At 38.6% G+C, this 27,922-nt stretch overlaps 1 protein-coding gene and 1 long non-coding RNA gene across 10 annotated transcripts in view; one reads left to right on the top strand and one right to left on the bottom strand.

Annotated features, from left to right (window-relative positions):
* Nucleotides 1–27,922, bottom strand: part of ZNF385B (zinc finger protein 385B) — a 279,989-nt gene that overhangs the window by 5,951 nt on the left and 246,116 nt on the right. For all 9 annotated transcript variants that reach the window (XM_087949651.1, XM_087949650.1, XM_026668053.2 and 6 more), the window contains 4 exons: nt 21,679–21,841; nt 9,201–9,464; nt 4,121–4,299; nt 1,131–1,232 (listed from right to left, as the gene is read on the bottom strand). In XM_087949651.1, the coding sequence (XP_087805777.1) occupies nt 1,131–1,232; nt 4,121–4,299; nt 9,201–9,464; nt 21,679–21,841 (708 nt within the window). The remainder of the gene's footprint in view (nt 1–1,130; nt 1,233–4,120; nt 4,300–9,200; nt 9,465–21,678; nt 21,842–27,922) is intronic.
* Nucleotides 14,061–27,922, top strand: part of LOC148133129 (uncharacterized) — a 31,061-nt gene continuing 17,199 nt past the window's right edge. Inside the window, exon 1 of the long non-coding RNA XR_015746490.1 lies at nt 14,061–14,284. This is a non-coding gene — a long non-coding RNA (uncharacterized LOC148133129). The remainder of the gene's footprint in view (nt 14,285–27,922) is intronic.

Genomic DNA, 27,922 nt, shown 5'->3' with positions numbered 1-27,922 from the left:
TTACCTGGCATGGGCGCCATCAATCTTGCCTACTAAGTTGCTATTTTTCCTTTTTTCCCCCCCGACCATCAGCTGTTCTGCTGTGCCGGGTGATTTAGATTAGCTAGAAAGCAGGAAATTATCGGATTTCTTGTTTTCTAGCTAACCTAAAAGCAGAACTGAACCTTCCTTAGGACTGAAACTTCTATTTTTCAGTGTAGATTCAGGTAGCCGATTGCAGAAGCATAGATCTCTAAGTGAATCTGTGAGCAAATCAATCTGCCTGCCTGCTTTGCCTGATTTTGGGTAAAAGTTGCTCTCGTTTTTATAAAAAATTCAATATTTACATACATAGTGTATTGTGAGTTAATTTTGTGAGTTTGCTTGCTAGCAAATTTTATGTGACATACTCAGGTAGCTAATGGTAGATAGATCTCTGAATGAATCTGTGATTTTGTGAGCAACTCAATCTGCCTGCCTGCTTTGCCTGATTTTGGGTAAAAGTTGCTCTTTTTTAAAATAAAAAATTCAATATTTACATAAATATTTATAATATTTACATAGAAGCCATGCCTAGCCAGTCACATGACCACCAAGCCATGCCCAGTCAGCAAGCCATGCCCACCCAGTCACATGACCACCCAGCCACACCCACAAATTAGGTCACACCCACAGAGCCGGTTGTTAAGAAATTTGAATCCCACCCCTGCAGTGGCAGTATAATATCTTGTGTTTGAAGAAAATAGGGAAGGTGGTTTGGTTGTTTACTTGTAGATGTAAATTAGGTACTTATCTGGGGCTTATGCTGAAGCATGTCCCTATTGTGGCTTCAGCTTTTTCACGGAGAAGCTAATAAGCTAGTAAAACCTGAAGCATTTCAATTTCATTTTTATAATGAAGGAGGCATATTAGTTTTTTTTGTTTTTAAAGGTCAGTAGAAATGTGCTGTACATTAAGATTGGAAATAAGTGTACCTTGAACACTCTTGATTTAAAAAAAAACCTAGTTTCCTAAAAAATAATTGCTGCTGAATTTGGTGGAGAGGCTACCTTTGAGGAATGCACACAAATCTCTTTTCTAGACATACTCGTGAATGTAGGGGAGGATAACCAAAGCTTTTCAATAGGATAACCACACCAGGCAATACTTACCGCTAGAATGTTTGGATTACGCTGTAGTTTGTTATAAGGACTGTATTTTGGTTTTGTAGGTTTTCCTGCAACTTTGTCCTTGTGCCTTCTGCTAGAAATGTGCTGAAAAATCAATACAAATGTTCTGTTTAAAACTTATCAGTTGATTCTGTAATCAGTGCGTAGTCTCCAAGTAAGCATCTCTACTTATTTCAGGGGAAGGTAAGTTGATGAAAGCTCAGATAGTGAATATAGTGGATATAAAAAGTCTACACATCCCTGTTAACATACCAGATTTTTGAGAAGTAAAAAAAAAAAAAAATCAGGCTAAGATAAATCACTTAAGGATTTTTTTCCACCTATAATATAACATATAAGCTGTACAATCTGAACTCTTTTAAGGGGGAAATAACAATAAAAAAACAAGAATAATGTTGCTGCATAAGTATTCACACCTTCTTATAAGAAGGGATGTGGCTGGGTTCAGAATTAACCAATCACATTCAACCTGGTGTTAAACAATAGTCACTACACACCTGCCATCAATTAAAGGGATTCTGATCAAGCCCATATAAAGTTAAGCTGTGCTAGTAGGATTTTTCTGACAGTTGCCTTTTACAGCAAAAGCCATAGTCTGTGGAGCTTATAAAGCCGTGATGGTGAACCTATGGCACGGGTGCCACGGGTGGCACACAGAACCATTTGTGTGGGCACGCAAGCCCCAACCAAACTTACCTACATTGCACATGCGTGTGGCTCCCAGCTGATTTTCGGCCTGTTTGAGGCCGTTTTCATCCTCTTGGAGGCTCGAAGGAAACCTCTGCAGCCTTGCTTGGCCGAAAAATGGACCTTCCGGAAATACCGGAAGTGCCGAAACTGGCCTGTTTTCAGCCTCCAGAGGCTTCCCTCAAGCCTCTGGGAAGGTGAAAATGGCCTTCCCCAGGCTCCAGAGGCCCTCCAGAGGCTGAAAATGGGCACTTCCGGTATTTCCAGAAGGCCCATTTTTCGGCCTTCTGAGGCTGCAGAGGTTTCCCTTGAGCCTCCAGAAGGGCGAAAACGGCCTCAAATGGGCCGAAAATCAGTTGGGAGCCACGCGCATGTGCAGTTTAGGTAAGGGGACAGGGCAGGGGTGTTGCGCACTCATGTGCTGGGGGGCGCATTGCATTGTGGGTGCCAGCACACACACGCTTTCGGCACACCACAACAAAAAGGTTTGTCATCACTGTTATAAAGCATCGAAGGGTTCCAAATGTTGGACAGTATCAATTGGGAGAAGAGTAAAAAAAAATCCCAAGACATTGGATATACCATGGAACACAATGAAGACAGTCATCAACAAGTGGAGAAAATACGGCACAACAGTGACATTACCAAGAACTGGATGTCCCCTCAATATTGATGAAAAAACAAAAAGAAAACTGGTCCGAGAGGCAGCTAAGAGGCCTACAGCAACAGTAAAGTAGCTGCAGGAGTTTCTGGCAAGTAGTGGTTATGTATTACATATGCAACAATCTCCTCTATTCTTCATATGTTTGGGCTTGTGGGGTACAGTGGTAAGATGGAAGCATTTACTTACAAAAACATTTGGCATCACCAGAAGAAAACCACACTCACACTGTTGGTGGTTGGTATGTAAGTGGTAGCCTTATGCTTTGGAGCTGCTTTTCTTTAGCTGAAACTGGGGTTTTAGACAAGGTAGAGAGAATTATGAATAGTTCCAAGTATCAGTCAATTTTGGTACAAAACCTTCAAGCTTCCGATAAAATGCTGAAGATGAAAAGGAATTTCAACATGGCAATGACCCAAAGTGTACCTTCAAATCAACAAAAGAATAGCTTCACCAGAAGAACAAAGTTTTGAAATGGTCCATTCAAAGCCCGGACCTGAAAATCTATAGAATGATCTGAAAAGTGCTGTGCCCAGAAATACCCTCTCAATCTGACAGATTTGGAGTGCTTTTGCAAGTAAAAGTTGGCAAAGTTCCCCAAGGCAAGAAGGTACCATGCCGATGAGCTCCTACCCCAAAAGACTAAATGCTGTCAGAAAATCAAAAAGTGCTGCAACAATGTATTAGTTTATGCAACCATGTTATTGTAGGCTTTTTATTGTTATTTTTCCCCTAAAAGATTTCAGTTTGTGTTTCAATTGAATTGTAGAGTTTTATAACTTACATTAAAAGTTACATTAAATTCAAAATGTTTTATTTTGATCTGATTTTTTATGTCCCCAAAACCTGGCATTTTAAGAGAGCTGTGTAGATTTTTTTATATCCGCTATACATACTACATATATAGTATAATATTTACAGAAACAGGCACCTAATTCTAACATTAAAAAGCACAAAAATTAACATTAAGTTCAAATATGTATGGATCAAGACTTTCCTGGATAACAATGAAAATTAAAGGATGTATTGTACAATAATAAGATTTCAAGATAAATAAGTAGGGAAGATGTGGTGACAGCGGTTGTATAACAAGGATCAATTCTTTCCAACAGAACTGGAAATAAATTTATCAAATTAATGGCCATCCATCTTACACAAGGTGGTATACAACAAAACCAAAAATTAAAACATATTATAAAGCTACTCGAAAGTTAAATAATTAAACAAGAACAGGATCACAAGAGAATTAAAACTGGAATGTTGTATGTGATGCTGCTAATCCATATAGTAAAGGCAGAGCAACCGTAGCCCACAATAAGCAATTGTTCATTGGCATGGAGACAGACTGCTGTCATTTGCAAAAGTAATTGTTTTACTCAGTAACAACATGGTTTCAAATGTTTAACCAATGCTGTTGACCATTAACAAATATTGTCTAAATATTTTCAGCATGAGAACAAGGGGGTCAAGGATGGGCTGCAAAGAGTTTAGCAACCGGTTCTCTGCCTGATTGCTGGGTGGACGTGGGCATGGCCATGGTAGGCATGGCCTAGTTGGCTTCCTGCACCAAGGGGAGGGGGGAGTCATTTTCAGAATGAGTATGTAATATGTACAAACGACATACCTGCTTCAGCTGAATTTCTGAATTGACATGGACGTCACAAATCTCACAATGAAAAGTTTTGTTCTGTAGTCCTGAACCCATACTAGCTCCATGAGTCTTCAATCTGGATCCAGGCCGAGGATAAGATTTAATTGGTCCAGCACCATTCCTAGCTTCAACCATTGTCTTGTGCTTGGTACCTGACAAGTCATTATTGCAAAAGAATGAGAAAATTTTAACAAGGAAACAAACATTTTTAGTCATTGAAACATTTCTATTCTTTCCTAGATTTTCTGCTAAATAAGTAAATATAAATTTAAAAAATTATGTTTGATCTTGGTCCTTTTTCATAAAGGGCTCTGCAGGTTTTGGAAATTTTCAAGAAAATTTTCCATTTTCTTCAGAACCTAGCTATGAGACTATTCAGGAACTCCCACTCTCTTCTGGCACTGATCAAAAGGATTATTGCAGGGCCCAATCTGGGTCGGTCCCCGGGACCAGTGGTTTTGTCTTCCGAGCTTTTGGACATGTGCTGGCGTCCATCTTCAGCATGAGTCCAAAAACTCGGAAGACAAACCTCTGGTCCCGCGACTGACCCACATTGGATCTTGCAACATTATTCCGGGACAACAGTATTTGTCATAAACAGATTATTTATCACACTCTCATTACCAAATCATCCACAACTTCCTATGTAAGAAATTCCTGATTCCTGAAAATTATACTCATTTTTCATCTTTTTAGAATGTTAAAAAAAGGATTCTAGGTATTTTAAAGTAATAAAGTTATGCAATAAAATGAGCTGCTCAACTTCTTTTTGAACTGATTCTTTTGATTTCCATATTCTTCTTTTATACATAAAGGAGAAATAATGAATCCTATTCCCTAATAGTACTAATGAGTACAAATTCATTTTTATTTTATTATCATATCACTACCATTCCCACAGATATTTAAAATTCTCCTTTCGGCATTCTTACATATTAGTTTTATCCTAAATATTTAATCACTTTTATTTTTAATGCCATTCACTCTGATTAGCCCTCTTCATCCACATTTAAAACAGTTTTTTTTAAAAAATTCTATCCAAATTACTCTGCATTTTGTACTTCTTGTATAGAGAAATAATCTTATACTTTAAACCAGGTGTCTCCAACCTATGGGCCTCAGGGACCACCAAATTCATAATTTTAAATCCTGCAGACCAGAGACCCTGGGAAAATCCTCAAAAAAGTCTGCAGGAAAATCCCCCACCCCATTTTCATACCAATCGATCATTCTTTATTTGGGATCGCAGGATACCATCTCTAGCTTCGTTCTTGGGGAGACACAGGGAGAGAGACTTTTGGTTTCATGCAAGGAAAGCAGCAGAAAGCAGAAGTCTTTCTTTCTCTCCCCCAAACTCCACCAGAACTGAGTCTTTGCCGGCACAGCCTCTTGGAGTAGGAGGCCTTACAGGCTCCCAAAGACTCCTTTCTGGCAGAGTTTGGGGGAGAGAAGGAAAGACGTTTGCTGCTTTCCTTGTGTGCAGCCAAAAGCAGAAGAAGAAAGAAGTGGAAACAAGCAGCCCGGTGGCCAGGCCAGGTGCATGGGGCGAGTTCCCCCCTCCATCCCCCTTACTACCTCTTGTTGTTCGCAATGCAAGCAACGCAAGCCTTGTGTTTCCGCGCAGCCTGGATTAATTGCTTTGGGGGTGACATTTCTCTGCAGACCACCAAAATTTTCTTGCGGACCACCAGTGGTCCCTGACCCACTGGTTGGTGACCACTGCTTTAAACCATGTATTTGAAGCAAGCAGATTTTTTTACTGAGAGATGCTCTTAAGACAGTCGTTATTCTTAATTATCTTTGAACCTCCAAAGAGTCCAATCATTTCATTTACTCTCTCATCTTGTTTATACATATCCATTTGTGTCACCTGACACACTTACTCCCAGATCACATTTATTCAGGATGTTGTTGCACAATTCTTTCACCAATGTCATGCCTAGTTCCTCTATTATTGCCATTCATTGGAGCATAATACGCAACTATCTCTAACCTATGGCTTCCTTTTTTCATATGTACCCACAAGAACATTGATGATACTAATTCCAATTCATATTTTTCCTATACAATTTAGTTCATAGTTAATATTTTGATTTATAGTTCAAGTTATAGCTTCCATTTTTCTGCATGTATTCAGCAATTCCATTCCACAAGATCAGATCAATTCCATTCCAATTTTCTTACATCCTTCCCCTTTTTTTAGTTTCACACAAAATAACTATTTTTCTTTTTATATTTGTTTGGTTCATGCATCCTCTTTATAATTGACTCCTGTTAACATTCCAAGTCGCAATCTTCCATATCACCAAGTGTGTCCATAGACATAGACCTCTGCTTTCCATCTTGGCTTTGGTCAATTAAGACCAAAGAAGTCCATATCTATGGGCCCGCTGCAATTACATAATGCTTTCTAGTAAGATGTGGGGGCCACTTCTTTAGCCTCAAGCTGCTTGATTTCCATATGTAAACCAGTTAGAACTGAAGTCCTTTTACCTTTGCAAGACAAGCTAGTCATGCAGATAACCCAAAGAGAAGATTACTGGACTTTGTTGTATCTGTTAATGTACTGATTATGTCAGTCAATTTTGAATATCTCAGCCAGTGGGCCACAGCAGAATTAGTATTCAGCAGGTTCTGACCAGTTCTGGAGAACCGGTAGCAGAAATTTTGAGTAGTTTGGAGAACCGGCAAATACCACCTCTGACTGTCCCTGTCCCCATTTATTCTCTGTCTCCCGAGTCCCAGCTGATCGGCTGAGTCTTCTTTTGTTGCCCTGCACCGGAGAACAGAGCTGGAAAGCAGGTTAGTGGGGTGGGCAGGGGATTTTGCAGTATCCTTCCCCTGCCACACCCACCAAGCCACGCCCACCAAGCCCACAGAACCAGTAGTAAAAATGTTTGAATCCCACCACTGGGCCACAGGCACAAGCAAGGCCTGGTTTTGCCTAAAGCATATTTGCACTATTCTAAGCAAGCCAGGTTCTCTAATACTCCGCAGCAAGTAAGACTTTGTTGCTTGCATTCTATCAGTTAGGAGATATATGCAATATATTGAAATACACAGGGATGGACTAACAATTAGTTTTATCTTTTAAATCACTGTTATAGCAGAAGATAAATTTTTCAAAAAGTTTTCAAAAAGTCAATTTTTAATATAGAGATCAATATCCTGTGTTTCCTTTACAACTTGAATATGAAGAAGTGCAGCAGGGACAACGTTCCCCCCCCCTCCATTCTTTGCAGCTGAGCTTTCAAAGGAAAATTTAGCAATAAACACAGTAAATTAGCCACTCATGTTAAGACTGTTAGTGTATGCTGCTTAGCATTTCTGCTTTACTCCTTGTGATGGAGGTAGCATTTTAAGATTCAGCGCAGCGTAAATAGCTATGGTGTAGGACTAAGGGGTGGAGAGATTCAGTAGTTCAGTGGTCTCTTCTGTGCTGACCATGGAAGCTGAGTAACTTTCAGCCAATCACTAAGCACAATTTAACTCAGAGGTTTGTTGTAAGGTAAGAATAAAAGTATTATGTACATTGCCTTGAGCATCTAGAGAAAATACGAAGCACAGATCTAATATAAAAATAGAATTAAACGAGTAGAATAGGAGCAAACTGTTTCTTGCTTTAGGAATCCTGTTTAGCATTCTAGTCTCTTCAACTCTAAAAGTTTCTAAAATTAATTCCAGAACTGGAGTGTGTTGTTTCTTCAATCATTTTTATGTCTCTCCGCCATCTACTGATGCATAGTATGATTAATTAAAATGAAACACTTAATTGATTTACGTATGTGCTTCTGTGTATTAACACAACACAAGCAGAGTCTCGATACAACCAGCATACTTGGATTTTATTTCAATTTTTTATTGTTTTATTTTTAAAATAAAAATAAAACCACAAGAAATCCCAGATAATTGGGCAGGCAAGGCATACCCCGTGAAGATCTACACGCCAGTAGCCTATGGGGCACAAGCTTGCATAGCCCCCTTCTCTCTTTCTGTGTTCCCCTTTTCCCAATTTGTCCCCTTCCTCCTTTCCACCTCCCCAGTCACCAGAATGCTGAGGTAGGATCAAATAACTTCTTAGAGAGCTCTAAACTGATTGCTTATAGAATTATACAGTACAACTCCGTCTTTTCCTGAACTACCTTTTTATTTTGCAAAACATCATACAAATCTAAATATATGATTATGAATTGTCCCTAAGTGAAAACCACCTTTGTTGATTCTTATATCAACATTACTTTTGGTACTGATGCTAGATAAGCGGGACAAACAGAGGAGGCATGCATTTCTGTGTATTTCCCAACACTACAGCAAAGAGAATTACATTTTAATTTTTTTTTTTTGTTATACTATCCATTTCTAATCCTGGATAAAAGAGTTGAGGCCAATCTTATGACACATAATTATAATCATATATTATTTCTAGCCTTGCTTTTATATATTGAAATTAGCAAGCCCAATGTTTAGTCAAAACAGTCTCCTTTTTTTTTTTTTTTTTTTTGGCAATGCATTTCCTCCTGTTGGATTGTGTGAGTGTAGCAATCCTGGCCAAAGTCATGGAGAAAAATGTGAGAAAACATTGGAATGGCAAGATAATAATAGAGAATGATTACTGGCAAACCTGGCAAGTAGAATACCAGAAGGTCTTTTTATTAACTACCGAATGGGGGCTTTAATAAGGTGGATCGTAACAGGTTCTCTTGAAATCCTAAGTACTGAAATGTGACTTGCGGGATTTCTTCCTTGTATTAGGATGTAAAACCTACAGGGCTGAGAGAAACCATTTATCTGGACAACAAGGGCACCCTTGGAAAATAGGTTTATTAAGCATGTAATAGTGTAACCAGTTGAACAAGATCTTTAATAAAGAACAGAATGTATGCTTCCTGGGCTGTTGAGAGGCAGGAAGCTAGTAATTGCCACAATATATTTTAAATAAAACATCCTTTCCTTTGCAATAAAAAAATGACCCAACAGACAAAATGTTACATACATTGCCTAAATTTTCTAAAACCTATAGTTATGCTTTTAGTTATTTCTGGTAAAGACTCACCTGTGTTGTGTGCTTCTAGCTGAGATAAAGAATTCACAGCCACTTTGCATAATGAACAATACAGTAATTTTTTGGCTTTCTCCTCTTCAGATTCAGAAATGGCAATTGTAGTCCCATTTGTGCTCTTGGAAGAAACTGGCCACAAAGGTGTGGTTATTGTAGCTGCTGCTACTGCTGCTGCTGCACTGGCAGACTCAGATATAAAGGTGACCACTTCAGCCCTTGAAAGTTGACTAGAGTCATTAACTTTCAGAATTGCCCTGTCTTAAAGAGAATGAGAGAAAGAATGAATACAGGACTGACAATTCCAGCAATACCATTCCAGCAATTCCTTGAAATTGAGGCTTTCCTCAATTTCAGCACTCATAATGTATTGATGCTATAATTCCCAGAAATCCTGTCAAAGGTCACACTGTCTGGAAATTCTTGCCCTGACACACCTGGAAGGCATGAGATTGTCAAAGGCTAATTTCTGACATCTTTAACAGCAATTTCTTTAAGAGGAAAATCTTATATTAATCAGTTTGATGGAACTCACCTCAGAAATCTCAAGTAGCTCATGAAGAAAAAATGATATACCTAAATAATCAATGCCTGTATTCTTAAAATAATAATTTCGGCTTTTTGATTCATCTACAGCTATATGAAGAAAAGCATCTGTAAAATAATTGTATTGGACAGAATTCTGCTTGTCTTATATGGAGTGGAAATTTCTGAAACTTACCAGTAATGTGAGAATGAGCCAAATTGAAACAAAAACCAATAACTGAACTATAGACCATATGCTAGAAATCCTTTCACTGAGTCTGTCCCCTCACCTGCTTGTATATGCATTAGACTGTCCACCCCAGTTGCATATTTTCTCAGCTATTCTAAGACTGTTTCTTACATGAAATTTTTACAAAATTAAAAATTATTACTCAAAATGTGCATGTAAAACTCAAAACCTTAAACAAAACAGGGTTTCTTGAGATATGAATTAAGAAACATCTGCAAAAGAAATATACTGGTGTTCCCAAAAGGAGATGGATTACATTGATCTTCTGGGGGAAAAAGAGAACTGCCCAAAGAACTGCAACCCCCACCCCCAAAAAGTTAACACTGGCATACTAGCAGTTCTGTCTAGGGCTTTCCCATCACAGGAGGGCTTCGCCTTCTGGTGTTAATTCCATCCCATGGGAAAACCTGATCTTGCTTCTTTGATAATGTGACTCCATTCACAAGGATTCAAACTCAGCTTATGTCATGAGGCAAGGGAATGTGCCTGTATGGGGCCAGCTGTTTCCAACAGGATATGCTGTCCTAAAGCAGTCCAGGAAAAAATGGGCAGAGAGCTAATTTCACTGTAACCCCTAAGAGCAATGGATAGCACATGACCTTTCTGCTTTACACTGATTGCCAGTTTATTTTTGAAGAGGTAAAAAATGGACAAGCTGCTTCTAGATGAGTTACTTCTTCCAAGTGATTGGGCCCAAGTTATTGAAGGTTTTAAAGACAATAAAGACTTAAACCACTCGGGCTGGTTAACTTGAAATATCTTCTTCAAGGACGGCTGTGCCCTCCACAGCTCACTGAAGCTATCAAAGTGCTTTGGATTTTATCTTAACGGCAGTATAGAAGCCAGGCCTTCTATAAAGCTGCATCAGTTCAGCAGAATTTGCTTCCTTGATAAGAGGCCTAACTTAGCTTTGTTTTTGTTTTTTAATGGTCTTGAGACAGTCTCTTGGGCAGGCAGAAGTGTAATAATTAATAATTTTAAAATTTATTTTTAATACTGTATTCTTAGGCTTAGTAATCATTTTTTCATTGTCAACCATTCAAGGAAGCAGCATTAGATTTCTTTTACCTTGGATTTAGTTGAGCAGCAAGCAGCCTGACTACTCTCTTTTAAGGGAAGTGATATTATTCAAAGTACAGAAGAAAAGTAAGAAGCAATAAATAGAAAAAATTAAAGACAAGGGATCAAAGAAAAGGAAATCTAACTAAATCTTTTACACCCACATCATTCCTTTCTATCCTTGCAAAACATCCTCATTTCCACCACATGGAATTCCATGCATCAATTCACACACTGCATTTGTTATTCAAATTTATTTCCCTCTTTTATCAACCCCATCCAACCATGACTTCTCAGTTTTCTCTCTTCTTTCAACCCTTTCATTCTTAATGTAATTATTGCGTGATTTGATCTTCATTAATTCTCTGCATATTCTATGTATATAATCAAACAACCTCAATGTACTTCTTTCATCCTAGTTGCTAACTTCTGGATTCATATTAAGTCAGCACTCTTTAATTCTTAACCCTCTCCTTGTTTCATTAAACACATTACTAAACGGGGGGCCCCCCCTGCCCCCCCTTTAAGCTTGGACTTCACTCCCAGACCTCAGCCAGCAGCTGGCTGAGGTCTGGGAGAAGTATCAAAGTGCCAGGTCCCTGTTCTAAACTATCCCATTCCCACTGTATTCAACATGCTGCTATGCTTCTTCTAACATATCCAACTCTCTGATTCATACAATAAAGAGTGTATAAACATCTTTATACATAGCCCTTTTTGTTTCTTTTGACAAAGATTTATTCCTCACAAAAGAACAATGTGCTACCCATTATCTTTCTATCCAAATTTGCACCTACAACTTTAATAAATTATTTTAAAATTTGTCCTTGGATTTTTCCATCTTTCATAAACTGTCTACCAAAATGCCCACCTTAATCATTTCTTCCCTTTTTTTGGGTACGTACTGTATGTATAACTTCCTACTGTTCACATTACGTGTTTATTTAAATTTTGTATTTTCTCTGTCAATCCAATTACTTTGATGTTTGATGCATTGGTTTTTACACCCATGCTCCTCATTGCAATATGAAATCCAATCTAATATTCACTGCAAATAATTCAGATCCTCAACCAACAAAGCACCTTCTGCATACACAGGTCTGCATGTATTTATAACTCCAATCAATATACCTCTGTTGTTAACATAGTAATTTTGTCTTATTTCACATCCTTTTATTCCCATAATTTACTTATACATTATAGCTGTCCTATCACTTTCATTTTATCATATGATTTTTCTAATTCAATAAGCATATTGTAACTTACTTTCTTTCCCATCTTTTTCAGCAACATGTCAAAGAGCAAAAATCTACTCTGCATGCCCCCTGCTGAGTAAAAAGTCATATTGCACTTCTGAGATTTTGCTCTTTATTATCCCATTTTTTTTTTTTATGAGAATTCTGCTGAACACTTCCCAGACACACTTAACAAACTAATCTCCATTTATCTTTGCTACTTTTTCTTTCTATAAGTGAACAATAATATTCTTACAATCATCAGGCAAAGATGTGGTCTTCACAAGTTAAACAAATTGTGTAGCTATTCCACAAGCAAACCACCTCCATATTTGTACAGTTCTCTGGTTATATCATCTGCACTGACTGTCTGACCAATTTTGAATGTTCTCATTTAAGCATTTATAGCTTTACATTATTATTTTTTTCTTGAATACCTGAATCTAGACTGAGTCTAGATCAGGGGTGTCAAATTTGATTGCATTGAGGGCTGCATCAGTGTTGTATTTGACCTCGGGGGGGCTGGGGTGGGCATGGTCAGAGTGGGCATGGCCAGCTCAACGTCACTCATGTCGGGGCACCTGTGATGGCCCGAGCACTCTGCCAGAGAAAACGGGCTTTCGAGCTCCCTTGTTGGCTGCAACAGCCTCCTGCACCCCTCTGCCAGTGAAACGGAGCTCAGGAAGACAGAGGCAGAGGTACTGCGGGCCAGTCCTTTGCTGCTTCCAGGGTGGCCCCACCGGCCAGATCTAAGCACCCCATGGGCCAGGTCCGACCCACAGGCCTTGAGTTTGACACCCCTAGTCTACATGTTCTACTTCTTTCAGAGCTCTCTGTTGTTACAATCCCACCATATTCTTAACAGCCTTCTTGGGGAAGAAGGAGAGGTTAAAAACAGGGCTATAACTCCAACTGTGTTGGATGTAGTACTTCTTCTTTAAGTGAGCATAGACTAAGATTCAAGTTGTTGGAATTTTCCTCTTTTACAAGGTGGTGTCAAATAAGGCCTGGATCAAGCCTTTATTTTTTCTTCCTTGTCTGCTTTTACTAGCCAAAATGGATAGGGATCAAATTCACAAGCAGCAGAGCTCACATTACAGAATATTCTGTCTAGTTCCTTAATATCCACAAGCTCACAACCCAAGCAACAGTACCAGGCAGTTTGTCTCCCCACGTAGAGTGAATATCAGCAAATTTATTCATTAAACATTTGATCAAACAATCACATACTGCACTTGATTGGTCTTCTGCCTCACTTTCTCCTTCTGGCCCATTTTCTACCCTTACTACATTGGCCGGAATCCAGTAAAGGTGAAGAAGATCTCCTCACCATCCTTATCATTTCCCTAGCATCTGTGCCACTCAAATATGTCATGGAAATAATGACATAGGCAGTGTGATTTCACAATGCAAATTCTGTCACTTACATACTTTTTGAGACATCATGGTGCAAGCACAAAGAGTAGTTTACATTCTAACATACATTGTGCCATTTGCTTTCTTATCCCACTATGGGAACTTTTGTTGTAAATTATACTATGTAAATTGACTCTATTTTTACCAGAGATGTTTGATCCCTGAATCATTTACAGAGATCCTATTTACATAACGGGGCAGGACATACTATAACAAGATTTGGTTTACTTTTACCTGGTACTATGCTTAAGTCTCTTGATTAATGCTATAGAAGTGCAAACCTACACAAACTATTTCAAACATCTAGCATAACTGATGCCCAAATTGAAACATGTAAGTTTGTTCTGGATTTGGAACAAAATGAGCCTTGGAATATTGACTTTGCCCCTCTGAGAGCTGTTAACATAGAAGAGGAAAATAAAAATGTTGCACACCAGTCCTGACCTATTCATCCAGTGAAATCATTCTGAGGTTCCTTTTTGCTTGTTTTATCTCCATCTAAAACCTGGAACAATAACAAAAACGCTCTGGACTTACAGCAACAAAGAACCAATCTGGAACATCATCTTTTCTCTTGGAAAAGGGAATCTTTGCTAGTGAGTATATTAGACTGGGAAATTAAAATCAGAAAATATGTTGCAATGACAAAATTAATACTACTACATATCTATAACAGAAGCTTAATTAATTTGAGACAGGAATGGCTTCCTTATATACAACACAATATACAGAAAGACAGATTTAGACATTTGAAATATGGTTTTTAAGAAATAATTAGAAACCAACAACAATAATTAATGTTCAATGTAAAGCAAAAATATGTAAATTGTGGTTAGTAAAAAATAACTAGGTTAACCTAGTAAAATTCATTTGTTCCATTATCTTTTATATTCTATTATTTAGGGATAATATTCTATTATTCATATTCTATTATTTAAGAATAACATATTTTTAAAATGTTCTGGGTTTTGTTTCTGCTGAATAGAAGTATTTACAAAACAGATTTTAGTTTTGGGATAAAAACAAAACACATATTCCATTTTGTGTAGCTAGTCTTAGCTAACAGCAAACATATATTAGCATGATATGCAAATACATTCTCAGTGCTGGAATCCATTTAATTAAGCTTGATGACAGTGCCAGGGACAATGATCTTACAGGTATATCTGCTATGTGTGTAATGGATGGTATTTCTACTATCACAGTAAATGAAAATGGTTACTCAGCAAGTTGGACTCTTTTATACTCATACTTTATAGTCTGTAGTCACCACATCCAATCTATAATTACCTGTATTACAGTGCAGCAAAACTTAAAATTACAACTATCATTAGTACTAACATACTTACAAAGGAATAATAGCATTCTAAATTATCTGTAGATAAAGTCTACTCAGAACTATGCATTTACACCCTATACTCTTGTATGAAGGATCAGTCCAGGAAAACTTGTGATGAAAATCTGATAACAGTGGAAATTCTAATATTGCAGCACTAGACAAAGGTTCTGAGCAACAACATAGCCAATGTTGCCTGGCCATGGGACATTATTTGTGGAGGGGTCTTACACAATATTCAAAGATGAATAGAACTTTATTTTTTTAAAGTATTCAGTAGACTACTTCACATAATAAATTTAATTTTTCCCAAAGTTCTAAGAAAAAGGGGGAAATCTTGACTGTTTTCCAAGTCTTAACAAAAATGTTTATTTACACTGAAATCTTAAACAAATAAAGCCATATTTAGCTCCAGGCAGGGTTTCAGGAAATCTGTTGTCCCTTATGCTGTTGAAACCTTTGATTATTTTATTAATAATTTCCCTTCATACACTGATTCAGCAGATAAGGCTCTGTTTTTTTCTAGTTTGATTTCTATTTTTCTACAGAAGTCATAAATATTGCAATACATACTAAAAAAAACAAAATGCAAAGCTATTTTAAAATATCTGCATTGAACTGTATCCATTTTGCAAACATGCAATGTGTTGCCATTTTTTTGGATACCATTGACCTCAGATTACAAAGTCTGAGTATGGAAGATTCCAAGTTGCAGAGAGTAACCATTTTATTTACTGCTCTAGCAGAAATGTCAAATAGAACTTCATTTTATTTCAGAGGAAAGCTAAAAAGATTGTAAAAGATCCTCAAGACTGCAGTTTATAAATACAGGAAGAAATAGCAGGTTCATTCTGTGCCCTTTATTTTGAAGAGTATTTGTTTCAATTTAGAAAGTATAATCAAAGGTCTTCCATTTATATTTAATAAGTGAATAGTGCATTGCACTTTCACGCTGCCTGAAACTCATTTTATTTCATAATCCATGAATCTGAGGGGCTCACGTCTTTAATTCAAATTAGTCTATACTGAGAGGATCTATGAGTTCTATCATATAAGGACATATTACATACTAATGTCACATATTAGGATTGATATACTATCATCATCATGTAGTCCTTAGTGCTTTTTTTGCATCTTTAAGTCAGTCTTACCTTTTGGTGACTGTCTTGATTAATCCCTGAAATTTTGGGGGCAAGGTTTCCTTGGTAGTGGCTTGCTCTTGCCTCCTTCCTAGGGTTGAGACAGAGAGTGACTACCCAATGTCACCCAGCTGGCTTCGTGCCACAAGTGGAACTAGAACTCCCAATCTCCTGGTTTCTAGCCTGGAACTTTAATGACTGCACCAAACTGGTTCTCCACTTGTGCTTTGGAGGGGTATGGAGGTAATGAATGTCTATTTTTAAACATTTAAACACTTATCTTATAAAAAGCAGTAGCTGAACTTATGAATACATTATCTTTATATCAACAGGTTCTTCAAATTTTGGTTTCCTAAAAAAGATTTCATTAGTTCATAAAGCAGGGGTGGGCAAACTACGGCCCGCGGGCCACATCCGCCCGTTGGTCTGTCCAATCCGCCCGCCCCTGAAAAAAATTTGCTGGGTGTGGCGTATTGCCCTGCGCCACGTGGCCCCCAAAGCTGCAAAACAGTGCGGAGCACTCTCGGGTAGGAAAGAAAAGAAGAACTTTGCAAAGGCCTCGGCTGGGAGTTCGAAATCACCTTCGAGTGCAACCTCTCCGAAGGTGAGTCCCCGCCGATCCCCTTTTTTTTCCGGGTTTCAGGCTTAAACTTTGCAAAGGCAAAGTTTGCAGGTGGGAGCGTCTTCCGGCTGAGGAGTGGGAAGGTTCCGCCGGCGGGCGGGCGGGCTGCTTGGAGCAGGCTGCTTGGAGCCACCTAAAGCTAGGCTGCTGCTGGTGCAGCCTTGCCCTGCCTTGATGCCCCGTTTCCCGGCTCGGCGGTCCTGCTCGGGCGGCACTTTAAAAGCCTGCTCCCAGCACCTGAACAACTTCCCAGCAACTTGCGGCTTCCTTTTTCCTCGTGGGTGCTTGCGCCTGGTCCCAAGCCGCGTGGCGGAGGGGAAACCCGGCGGGCGGGCGGGCTGCTGGAGGAGGCGACTCCGGCGGTGCTCCGGCAGCAGCAACAGGCAGTTCTGCCCGGGCTCCACTCAGGTATCCTGCTGGGGCTGTCAGGAGTTGCTACCGCCAGTGCAGCTCCGCGCGGCTCCAGTCCCGTGTTGCTTTGGGAAGGAAAAGGCAAAACCAGGAGCCGCTGAGCCTGAGCCTCCGGTGCTGCTGCTGCCGTTGCAAAGCACCACCTTTCCCTTCCCGAGGCAACGCGGGACTGGAGCCGTGCGGAGCCGCGCTGGTGGTAGCAACTCCTGACTCAGGGGGCCTCCGAGGGGAGGGGAAGGAGGAGAAGAGGGGGAAAGGGTGGGGGCGATTCCCAAAATCTTGTGCTGACCCGGCTCGTCTGTCAAATTTTAAAAGTCAATGCGGCCCCGAGCCAAAAAGTTTGCCCACCCCTGTCATAAAGCATGTTTGCTACAAACTTTAATCAAACATCACTTTGCCCTTCAGATGTGCATGGACTTTTGCATTCATACTCTAATCATGCCTTTTCAAGGCACCTTGTAAAGAAATTAAATGAAGGGTTCTTGAGCTCAGCTTCACAAACAAGATCTAGGATGAATCAGAACATGGACAGTTTATTCAGGAAAAAACAGTAGCTGATACACTGACGGGGTATAATTCCTAAATAAATCTGATGTAAGTTCCCCTACTACAACTATAAAGAATATTGGGAAGCTTTGGATTTGTCACCATATATCGCTAATCTATTTTGCAAGGTTGTTATAAAATTAAAATATAAAATGTTTACATTTATATTTCTTTTTGAGCCTTGTTATTTTGTAATCTTCTTTATGTGAAAGGGAAAGGGGAGGAAGTTATGTTCCATGAGCTTTGCCTTACATCCATTCATTCAGTGACCAGTGGAAAAATGAGTATGTGATTGGCCCCCAAAGTTTTGGCCATTACAGCACCCTCCCTTGGCCTCCCTCAACTCATGTGTATCCTGCGCTAGGCCTCTTAAGTCTTCCCATATCCCTTCCCTGCTCCTTATGTTGAGTTCCTTATTTATGTCCAAACTCTTTGGCAATTCAGCATGGTGTGAATATATATATATGGAAATTAGAGCAGTAATTCTATTAAATCAGCCACCATGACAGGTCCTACTATAGGACAGTGGGGTATCTTGTATTTTTCTTAACAAGCAGCTTGGAAATAAATTAAGGGGAGGCTTAATTTGGTAGTTGATAGTATTCTTTATTTTTTTCAGAGCTGGCAACTTGATAAATTTCATGGGCTTTTTTGTTTAGCTGTTCTATTATTTAATTAAAACTCTTTCTTTCTGAAGTTCCTTTATCTATTTCTGTTCTTTATTAAAAAAAAATACCTTCTCTTATTTCTCCAGTTCAACTTGTGTGGTATTTTTATTTTTTCCCCTACATCCAGGATTAATAAAGACTGAACTTATTCCTTCTCTCTCCTCATTTATACTCATTTTTTTATTACTGACACATTATTTTCATTAGTATCCTTTATTTGCCTATTTAGAAATAAAGCCCAGAGGGGGGAAAGATACAGCATTACTATACACAAGAGATAATATATACTGGTAGTAAAAAAAATTTAGATGTCCAAAACAATTTCAATTGTATCATTAATATAATACTGCTATATGTTACCTCCAGACTTTTTCATTCAGGTTTTATTGCTTAACAGTTCTCTTCAAATTACATTTGTATTATTTGTAATATTCCAGTCCCATCCATGAAAATACAGTTTGATTTCTATCGTCTTTCTGTCTAAAGATAAATGTAATTGACTTGTGCTTGTAAGATCACAGTGGTAGATATATGGGGCCAGGTGTGATAATTCCTGCAGTTATCTCACAAAGGGTGACTATGGGGAGTTGGTGCAAGCATACACCTGGCTGAGTTCTCTAAAGTGGGTTCTACTCTTCAGGAAAGATTGAACAAGCACCCTTATCTATAGTACTGATGGAAAGAGGTTTACTTGCTAAACCAGTCAGTACCTGTTTGTAGAATGGGGAAGGGTGTCTTTGTGTCAGATTAGCCCTGGCAGCATTTACCCACTTGGAGAATTTCCTATTGTTTCTCTAGATTTTTTCAGTGGATGTTAGATGGAAATGTGATGAAATGGATATGAGCTCCACTATAATTATCTGCTTGATATTATCAGCTTCCATAATTTGTATACTACTCTGGGCCTGAATTAATTTGTAATAAACATTAACTCTTCTTATAAGCTAAATTAAGTTTATATTTTATAAGTGTATACTTAGCTCTATGTACACACACTCACACACACACACACTCACACACACACACACAAAGCAACCATTTGCACGGAGTGGACTACCTGCAGCCTTCATTTCTTCAATTATTGAAAAGTGGCTATTCCGTATCTTTCCATTTTGAAGTTGAAAACAGCAGTTAAAACCCCCAAATAGACCATTCAGATTAAAAAAATAAATAAAAGAAAGGTCTAAATCTCTTTGGAGGAAGAATTTAAAAGAAACCTGTGGCACCCACATAGGTACTGTGGTCACATCCATTTATGGACCTCGGGCTCTAAAAACGTATCTTCTTCCTGCAAAGAAGAGACCTATGTTTTCTTCCAGTGTGTACAGATAGTCCTCAAACGTATGACCACAATTGACCCAAAGTTTATGTTGCTAGGTGAGAAATTCATTAAGTGAATTTCGCCCCATTTTATGACTTTTCTTGCCACATTTGTTAAGTGAATCACTGCAATTGTTAAATTAGTAACACCATTATTAAGTGAAACTGGCTTCCCCACTGACTTTGCCTGACAGCAAAAGGTGATCACATGAGGTCAGGACACTGCAACTGTCATAAATGTGAATCAGTTGTCAAGCATCTGAATATGAATCATGTCACCATGGGGATGCTGCAACAGTCATAAGTGTGAAAAATGATCATAAGATACTTTTTTCAGTGCCCTTGTAACTTCGAATGGTCACCAACTGAATTGTTGTAAGTCGAGGACTACCTGTATTATGAACCTGCTTCAAAATAGGAAAAAAACATTTTTTTTACTCATTTAATCCATGGTGATGTAATCCATTTCAGGTTATTTGTGATTCAACTAATATACCAGTTATATTTATAACACAATTTCTAATGTGCTTCATGCTTCTTTTAGATTATATTTACAAATTTACTAAGGTAAAGATCAGAATAAATTTAAAATCTATTGCATTCTTTCCTCCCACTTCCGGTGGGGAACCAATTATATTTTCATGGTTAGATTTACAAAGAACTGTAATATTGCGGATGATGCTTGAACTTTACCATGGATTACAGGATTACATAGAAAGACCATTCCACTAATTATCAAGCGAAATACATGAAATACGGGCTTCTTAAAGTAGAGAATAGTAAAGTAAATGCTATTACCTAGAAATTGCAGATTTATTATTGTGATTCAACACTCCCCAGAGAGCCCCAGGAATTTGCTCATACAAGAAACACTTTTCTGCCCTCAAATTCATTATTCTGACCTCCTTGCCTTGGAACACTAAGCTAGCAAAAGCATGTCTCTGTGAACATTAAGAGTTTTTGCAAATTTCTCAGCTGCATACAGACAGCTGAGTTTTGACTATTAGCACTATTGATCACTCGACTTAGAGATCAGGATTGTTGGTAGCTTCCCCACAGTCTTTTTACTAGCCTTCTTAGCTTTGATTCTGCTTGCCAACTATGGGGAAGGTCAATTATATCCACTCTTTCAACTAACAGATTATGAGGAAGGGGAGGATGCTTTAGTTTTTGACAATAGTAGAACCTAAAAGTAGCAAGAGATACGAAGATAAACATATCCCACTCACAGGAGTTTTGTAAGCAGCCCTTGTTGAGTGTTTATTTATAGATTGGAGCCAACAGGTTTGTCCTTTGATATTATATTAAGACTGTGCAAATAAGATATCTGTGAAATATTGCAATGGGTAATGTGCTGCAGGTTGCATAAGCAATAATTCCCATCTTGGGAAAAATGGGTCCTATTCACCTTTGCCTATGTATATTGAACTATGCTATTTTTAATAATTAGCCCAAGATGACACATAAGTATGTATTAATTACCAATGGTATAATAAAACAACTGATATTTATACATAGGAAAGAGAATATGCTTGGAACCATTTTAAAGCAAACAGCATCACATTGAGGGCTAGTGGAAAAAAGAATAATGTACAATCTTTCTTCCTTTATCCATTTGAGAGATTCCATTGGAGGCAACTTTTAACACAGATAGCTGAATCACTCTATCTGCATCTCTCTATTAGATCTGCTATCAGTATTTGCCAGTCACTGGTCATTGACTAAAAGTTTAATAGATATTCAGTGGGGAAACAGGGACAGCAAATGAAGCTTCATAGGGAATCTGACCCACCAGCTTTAACAATCACTATTCTATTTCAGAAAGGAGAGCCTTATACGATTTTATTACAAATATTGGCACTGAAATAGGCAAAGAGCATCTAGACAAAAATCTCACATAAATCAAGAAGGAGAAGAGAAGAATGTACAGAATGAAAATTTCATTGACCTGATTTGTTAGAGATGTTGGCCGGGGCCGGCGTAGCAGAGCCGTTCATGTTAGCCATTGCGCTGTTCTTGGAAGCACTTGCTTTGGGTCTAGTTTTCGTTGCTTCTAGTGCTTTGACCTTCTTGGCATGTTTACTTCCTTTGTAGTGGGCCTCAGCCTGGCTCTACAAAGGAGAACAAATCAGGCTCAACATTCATACTTGATATCACTCACAGATGAGAAGGTGGAAAAAGAAAAGTTATACAACTTCCAGTAAGAGGCACTACATTCTTTTGCCTAAGAAAAGTTAGTAGTGCTTCATTATTAATATTGTTCCAGGATTCCACAAGACACTTTTTGGACTTTAACTGAGATCTTACTGAAGAATATGTATTTTCATGGATTACAGCAAAAAGATCTACCTCCTTATTAGTTTTTGACCTATATTCCACTACAATTTTAACCCACTGCAGAAAGTTAAATGAAAATAGATTTGGAAATTAGATATTTATCTGACTATTTTAAGGGCCCAATTTTACCCACAATTAGAATACAATTCTATTGAAACCACTATGAGTTTGCATGAGATTATATAGTCTACTTATTTGTATCAGATTTTAAGAAAACACACTTGCTTGTTTATGGTGGTCTGTTTCTATTACTAGTCCTGTACAGTACAGTTTTTATTATATTTAAAGATAGGTATCCTGTCCCATGTGCAAAATCACACTTGCTACTGATATTACTTATTTTTATTTTTTTGAAAACATGGAGGCATAAAGCCTTTTTCTATTATATAAACAATCCAGCAGATATTATTACAAAATACTGAGTAGTCTAGTGGCACTTTAAGAACTAGTGGCACTTTAAGAACTATATATTTCAAGGATGTTTTTGGCAAATGATTCTTATTAAAGAGCCTTTATAATATTTGCTTGCTAGAAAGTCAGCCTTACTAAACTCAGAGGAATTTCTTTTTGGATAAACAAGTTTAGTATTACTAGTTCTTAAACTCCAATTGATTAAGCAGTTCCATCCTTCTTTGTATGATATTAATACAATGGATAAACTTGCAATAGTTTTAACAATCTTTATTGTGGTCCATATTTTGGTGATAGATTATTATGTGTTTGCATGTACACATACAAAGTTTTAACTTTATTTTCTGTGCAGTTTTACATAGAGAATATGATTGGCCTCATAGAAATACAGTGTTTACTTTTTTTTAATGTGTTTGGTGTTATTTGCTTCTTATTCTAACTGCTGAATCTTAATGGATGTTTTACTTGCACTGATTCTGAGGATAAGCTATTTACATATCGCAAGGATTGTTACTGAGCACAGGTGTATACAGTACGTGCATCTTCCTTTTCATTCCATCTGTTTGACTTACACCCAGGTGGCCAGGTGGCCTTATTACATGAGATCCCAGAGTGGCTGTTCTGTGGCACCTACTTGCACTCAAACTAATTCAGTCACCTTCTATAGCAATATAGTGTTAAAAAGCACCCTGAAGAATTTGGAGTTTAACAGAGGTGCTGAGAAAAGCTTGCATGCTTGGGTTAATGGCTGGCTTTCAATTTAACACAAGCAGTCAAAAGGCTGTATTCCTAATGCATGTCAGCCATGGCATTATTCTTAGCAGCAGATTGCATGATACAACAAATATCTTGTGTATTGTATTTCTATATGTGTGCCACCAAAGTCTGGCCATAATAGGTATGATATTTTTTTCTTTCAACTGCCATACTGAGGAAGAATTATTGAAATGAAATTGTGCTAGAGTATTATACACAGTACTTATGTATTATATATTGCACTTGTAATTCTGTTCAGAGCTTTAATTTTCAGAGGCAGTCTACCTCAGCATAACAAAAACACGCCTTTGTCTTTTGCTTAAAATTAGGCTGATGTTATTTTAGATGGGAAAGGATGAAAAAGAAACGACTAATATGAAAGAGATTGGATTGCCATTTGTCAGAAATGGTGTAGGGTCTTCTGCTTGGTCAGGGTGGAGGATTGGACTAAATGACCTACAAGGTCCCTTCCAACTCCATTAATCTGTTAATTATAATTACTATAAAGCTATATACAATTTTCTGTTGTTCAAGAAGCAGTGGACATGTAGGAGCAATAATAAAGTTGTCTATCTCTGCAATAGCAAGCTAACTATTTGTTGACCAAGAATAGCTATGAAATCCTGAATTGATAATAAAAATTACACTGAAGATGCTTCCAGACACTACTTTTATTATGCAATCATCCTGCATTGTTCATTAAATTACATAAGATATTCACTCAGACAACTCTATCTTCCATTGGAATCAATTCCACATTTCTCTAACATGTTTTTCATTGTTTTATTTCTATTAAGGAGAAAACAGAGTTGCTGCACATCCTTTGAGTGGTAGCTATAGGAACCATTTGTCTGGAAGCTCTTCTAACTTGTCCCTCAGGCCCAGCTATTCTTTTTTTTATCCTGCCATCACATTTCTGGGCACTGTTATTGCTTTTAGCTTTCTAAAGTAAAAAAAAAAGACTATGTGCTCTGTGAATAGCATATGTAAACCGACTGTGTCAATAGGTATATCAGCAAAGGAAGAGAGGAGATGGGGGTAGACCACTCTAAAACTATTTTCTCTCAAGAATTTTATAAAAATGAAAGCAGAAATCAAAAAGTCCCCGAGTGCCTCTTTTAACAAAATATTTTTCCATTACTTCCTTTTCAAATGTCAAGGACAACTCATATGAAATAAATTGGAGTTCCCCTGGTTCGTTCATTACCTATAAGGAGAGAGCAGAGCAATATACCATTATTAAAGGTGGTTTCAGAGCCACACGGAATGCAATCTGAACTCTCCACTAATCAGTCAACAGTGGCCTTGGTCATTTTCCATTTAACCAGATCTGCTTGCACAAAACCTTGCCCTTGAAGCTGAAACCTCACTCATAACATAGAGTCAACAGCAACAGTGTCAACTGATTACTGTATGAATTTGAAGCCATGTCTGTTTATACCCATGGACTCCATTCTTCTGTTCATTACCCAGTGATTTTTTGTCTGTGGTTTTCCCAAATGGAGAGGTCCATTAATCATTAATCAAAAGATGTGGAATGAATTATTCTATGTTTTATTTCTGGAAAAAATGGTATTCCTGGTTTCTACAATCCTATCTCTAGAGATGATGCAACTTAAGGAGACGTGGCTTTTCAAAAGTTAAGTGTTGAGATTCTCTGAATGGAGCTACTCATTAGATTTAGAGCATATGGATGGGTAGTGTAAACCACGCCTCTTTCAGTGTTTTCACTGTAATTTCATTCATAGAATAGCTTGCTCGACTAAAAAGATCCAAGGGCAGAATAAAAAACTGCAACATGACAAGCAGAGGTGAACCTAAGACAAAGGATTACTCCATGCAGAGATCACATCAAAAGCCTTTCTACTAATAGTTGCGATGAGTGCAATATAAATATTAAGCTACTGCTGGCTTTGCTTCACTTAATTCAATCCTCATTTATTGTACGTGAAATCTGTTCGAAGGACTCAAGCCCAAACAGATTTAAAGCTAATTATAACCTCACTTACATAAAGACGTAGTGCAGTCCTATCCAAGATTACTGTATATACTCGAGTATAAGCCGAGTTTTTCAGCCCATTTTTTGTGCTGAAAAAATCCCCCTCGGCTTATACTCGAGTCAGATTCCCCTCTGAAAAAAAAATGGTGTGGAGCTCCGGAGCTGGGCAGGCGCTTCCCTGCTTCCGTGTTTCCTTTGCAACTTTTAAGCATGGGGGTAATCGGAAGCAGAAAAGTTCTTGCATGAGGATATATTTTTTCTTTTTTTAACTGTTTTTAAGGGGGGGGGGGGAAAGACCCACCGTCATGTGAGAATGCTTTGTTTTCTGAGCCCGCGAGCCTAGAGCCAGGGCACTTTCATTGCACGGCGGAGCTTCTTGTCTCGGGAAAAACCGGGCGTCGTTGCTGCCCCTGAGGGGAGGGCGATTCTGGGCTGCGCGATTGGGGGACTTCGTGGCTTTGGGTGGGTGGGTGGGAGTGAGGACGGACGGAGTCTGTGAAGCGGGTTGCCTGCCTTGCTGGCTGCCTCTGCTTCCTTAGGGGCGGGGAAGGGGCTCATCTGGACCAAGGGTGAGTCTCCCCCTCAGTTTCCCCTGAAGGATCTTCCATCGCTTTTGCCTTCTCCCTACATCTCCGCTCAGGTGTCCGGCTGAGCCCCAGCCCGTCGGGAGTTGCTGCCGCCAGTGCGGCTCCGGTCCCGCGTTGCCTTGGGAAGGGTGGGGCAAAACCAGGAGCCGCTGAGCCTGAGCCTCCGGTGCCGCTGCTGCAAAGCGCTGCCACGGCTCTTCCTTTTTGCCTTTCCCTTCCCGAGGCGACGCGGGACTGGGGCCGCGCCGGCGGTAGCGACTCCTGACTCAAGGGGGCCTCCGAGGGAGGGGAAGAGAGTGACTCCTGCCTCCCGCTGTCATCATTATCTTCTTCTTTTGGGTTAGTGAATCAATTAAACCTTTCATGATAGTGAGATCATTTCCCAAATTAATTATTTTTATTTTTGAAATTTACCAGTAGCTGCTGCATTTCCCACCCTCGGCTTATACTCGAGTCAATAAGTTTTCCCAGGTTTTTTTGTGTAAAATTAGGTGCCTCGGCTTATATTCGGGTCGACTTATACTCGAGTATATATGGTACTTATAAACAATTCTATTAAATTTATTTGGGTTCTTTCCAAAATAAGTATTTGTATAAATTGTTCTAGACACCCAACTGATAGACACTTCAGTGCTAATAATTTTTAAAAGAATAAGAAAATCTATATTATTATCTTGAAAATGGAAAGTATCATCAGTCATATTTTCAAAACATTAAAAACTCACGGAAATTTTTAGAAAATGGAATATAGAGATCAATCATTATTGTTGAAAATTGTATATTACTATCTACATACTATCTATTACATAAGAAGTACTGCTTCTTAGCTATTATGATATGGTCCCTCACAGTGACTAGTAAATTCAAATGTTAGCTTCTCTTTTATCCCCCCCTCCCTTTTTGTAATCCTTCTGTACAGATGGTCCTTGACTTATGACCACAATTGAGACCAAATGTCTGCCACTAAGTTATGAGGTCATTAAGTGAGTGGTGGCCAGTTTTATTAAGCAAATCCAGCTTCCCCCATTGATTTTGCTTGTCAGAAGCCACTGGGAAGGTTGCGAATGGTGATCATGTGATCTTGGAGTGCTGCCACTTTAGTTATATTCTCTATTTTCCTTTCCATTCCTCCAAGCAATCATATAATATTTGTGGCCCCTGAAAATGTACAATGATCATATATTGGGTATTCTATAGATGAACATGTTTTCTTAATTTTGTGTATTTTACTGCAAGTACAATAAGCAACTGGGTCATTTCTAAATTTTGAAAATGTAAAGGGATGTTTTTTGATGGACAAAAATTCTTTAAAATGATTTTCAATGGAGCATAAGGAGCTTAACTACAATTATTCTGAGATCATGTGATTTTTAATTATTTTTTATTGGCCTCCTGAAATAAATTACTGTTTCTTTTAAAGGTAATCCTCATTTAGTGACCACCATTGGGACTGGAAACTCAGTCTTTAAGCTGAGCAGTCATTCAGTGAAACTGCAACTGAGCATATAATCTTACTTCAGCTTTCCTTTGCTTTATAGACCTGTGAAGATTGTAAATACAAAGACTGGTCACAAAGTTACTTTTTAATCATTGTCATAACTGCAAATGATTATTAAACAAGGTAGTAGGATATGTACAGATTTTGTTCAGGTGTGATGGCTCAGCAGTTAAAGACGCTGAGCTTGTCAGCTGGAGAATTGACAGTGCAGGTTCAAGACTCCAGCTCCTTGCAATGTGTGAGCTCCCATTACTTGCCCCAGCTCCTACCCACTTTGTAGTTCAAAAGCATGCAAATGCAAGTACCGTATTTGCCGGCGTATAAGACGACTGGGCGATAAGACGACCCCCCAACATTTCCACTCAAAATATAGAGTTTGTTATATACTTGCCGTATAAGACGACCCCCCACTTGAGGCGGTGCCAGCGGAGTCCGGCCTCTTAGGGAAGTACTTTTGTTGCATGCCCAGATATGGTGCTGCCTGCGTTGGTGGGGAACTTCATCGGGAGACCTTCCACCGTTGCTTTCCCTTCTCCCTTGCTGTCGCCCCGTCTTCCCTTTGCTTTCAAAGGTAAAGCGAATTATTTTACAAAGCCTCCCTGCC

Source organism: Notechis scutatus, chromosome 1 (assembly GCF_049901735.1).
Source record: "Notechis scutatus isolate UNSWTSFEM ecotype Mainland chromosome 1, rNotScu1.2, whole genome shotgun sequence".
Classification (NCBI taxonomy): domain Eukaryota; kingdom Metazoa; phylum Chordata; class Lepidosauria; order Squamata; family Elapidae; genus Notechis; species Notechis scutatus.
The sequence above is the reverse complement of the archived record's forward strand: the minus strand, read 5'-3'. Positions and strand labels throughout refer to the sequence as shown.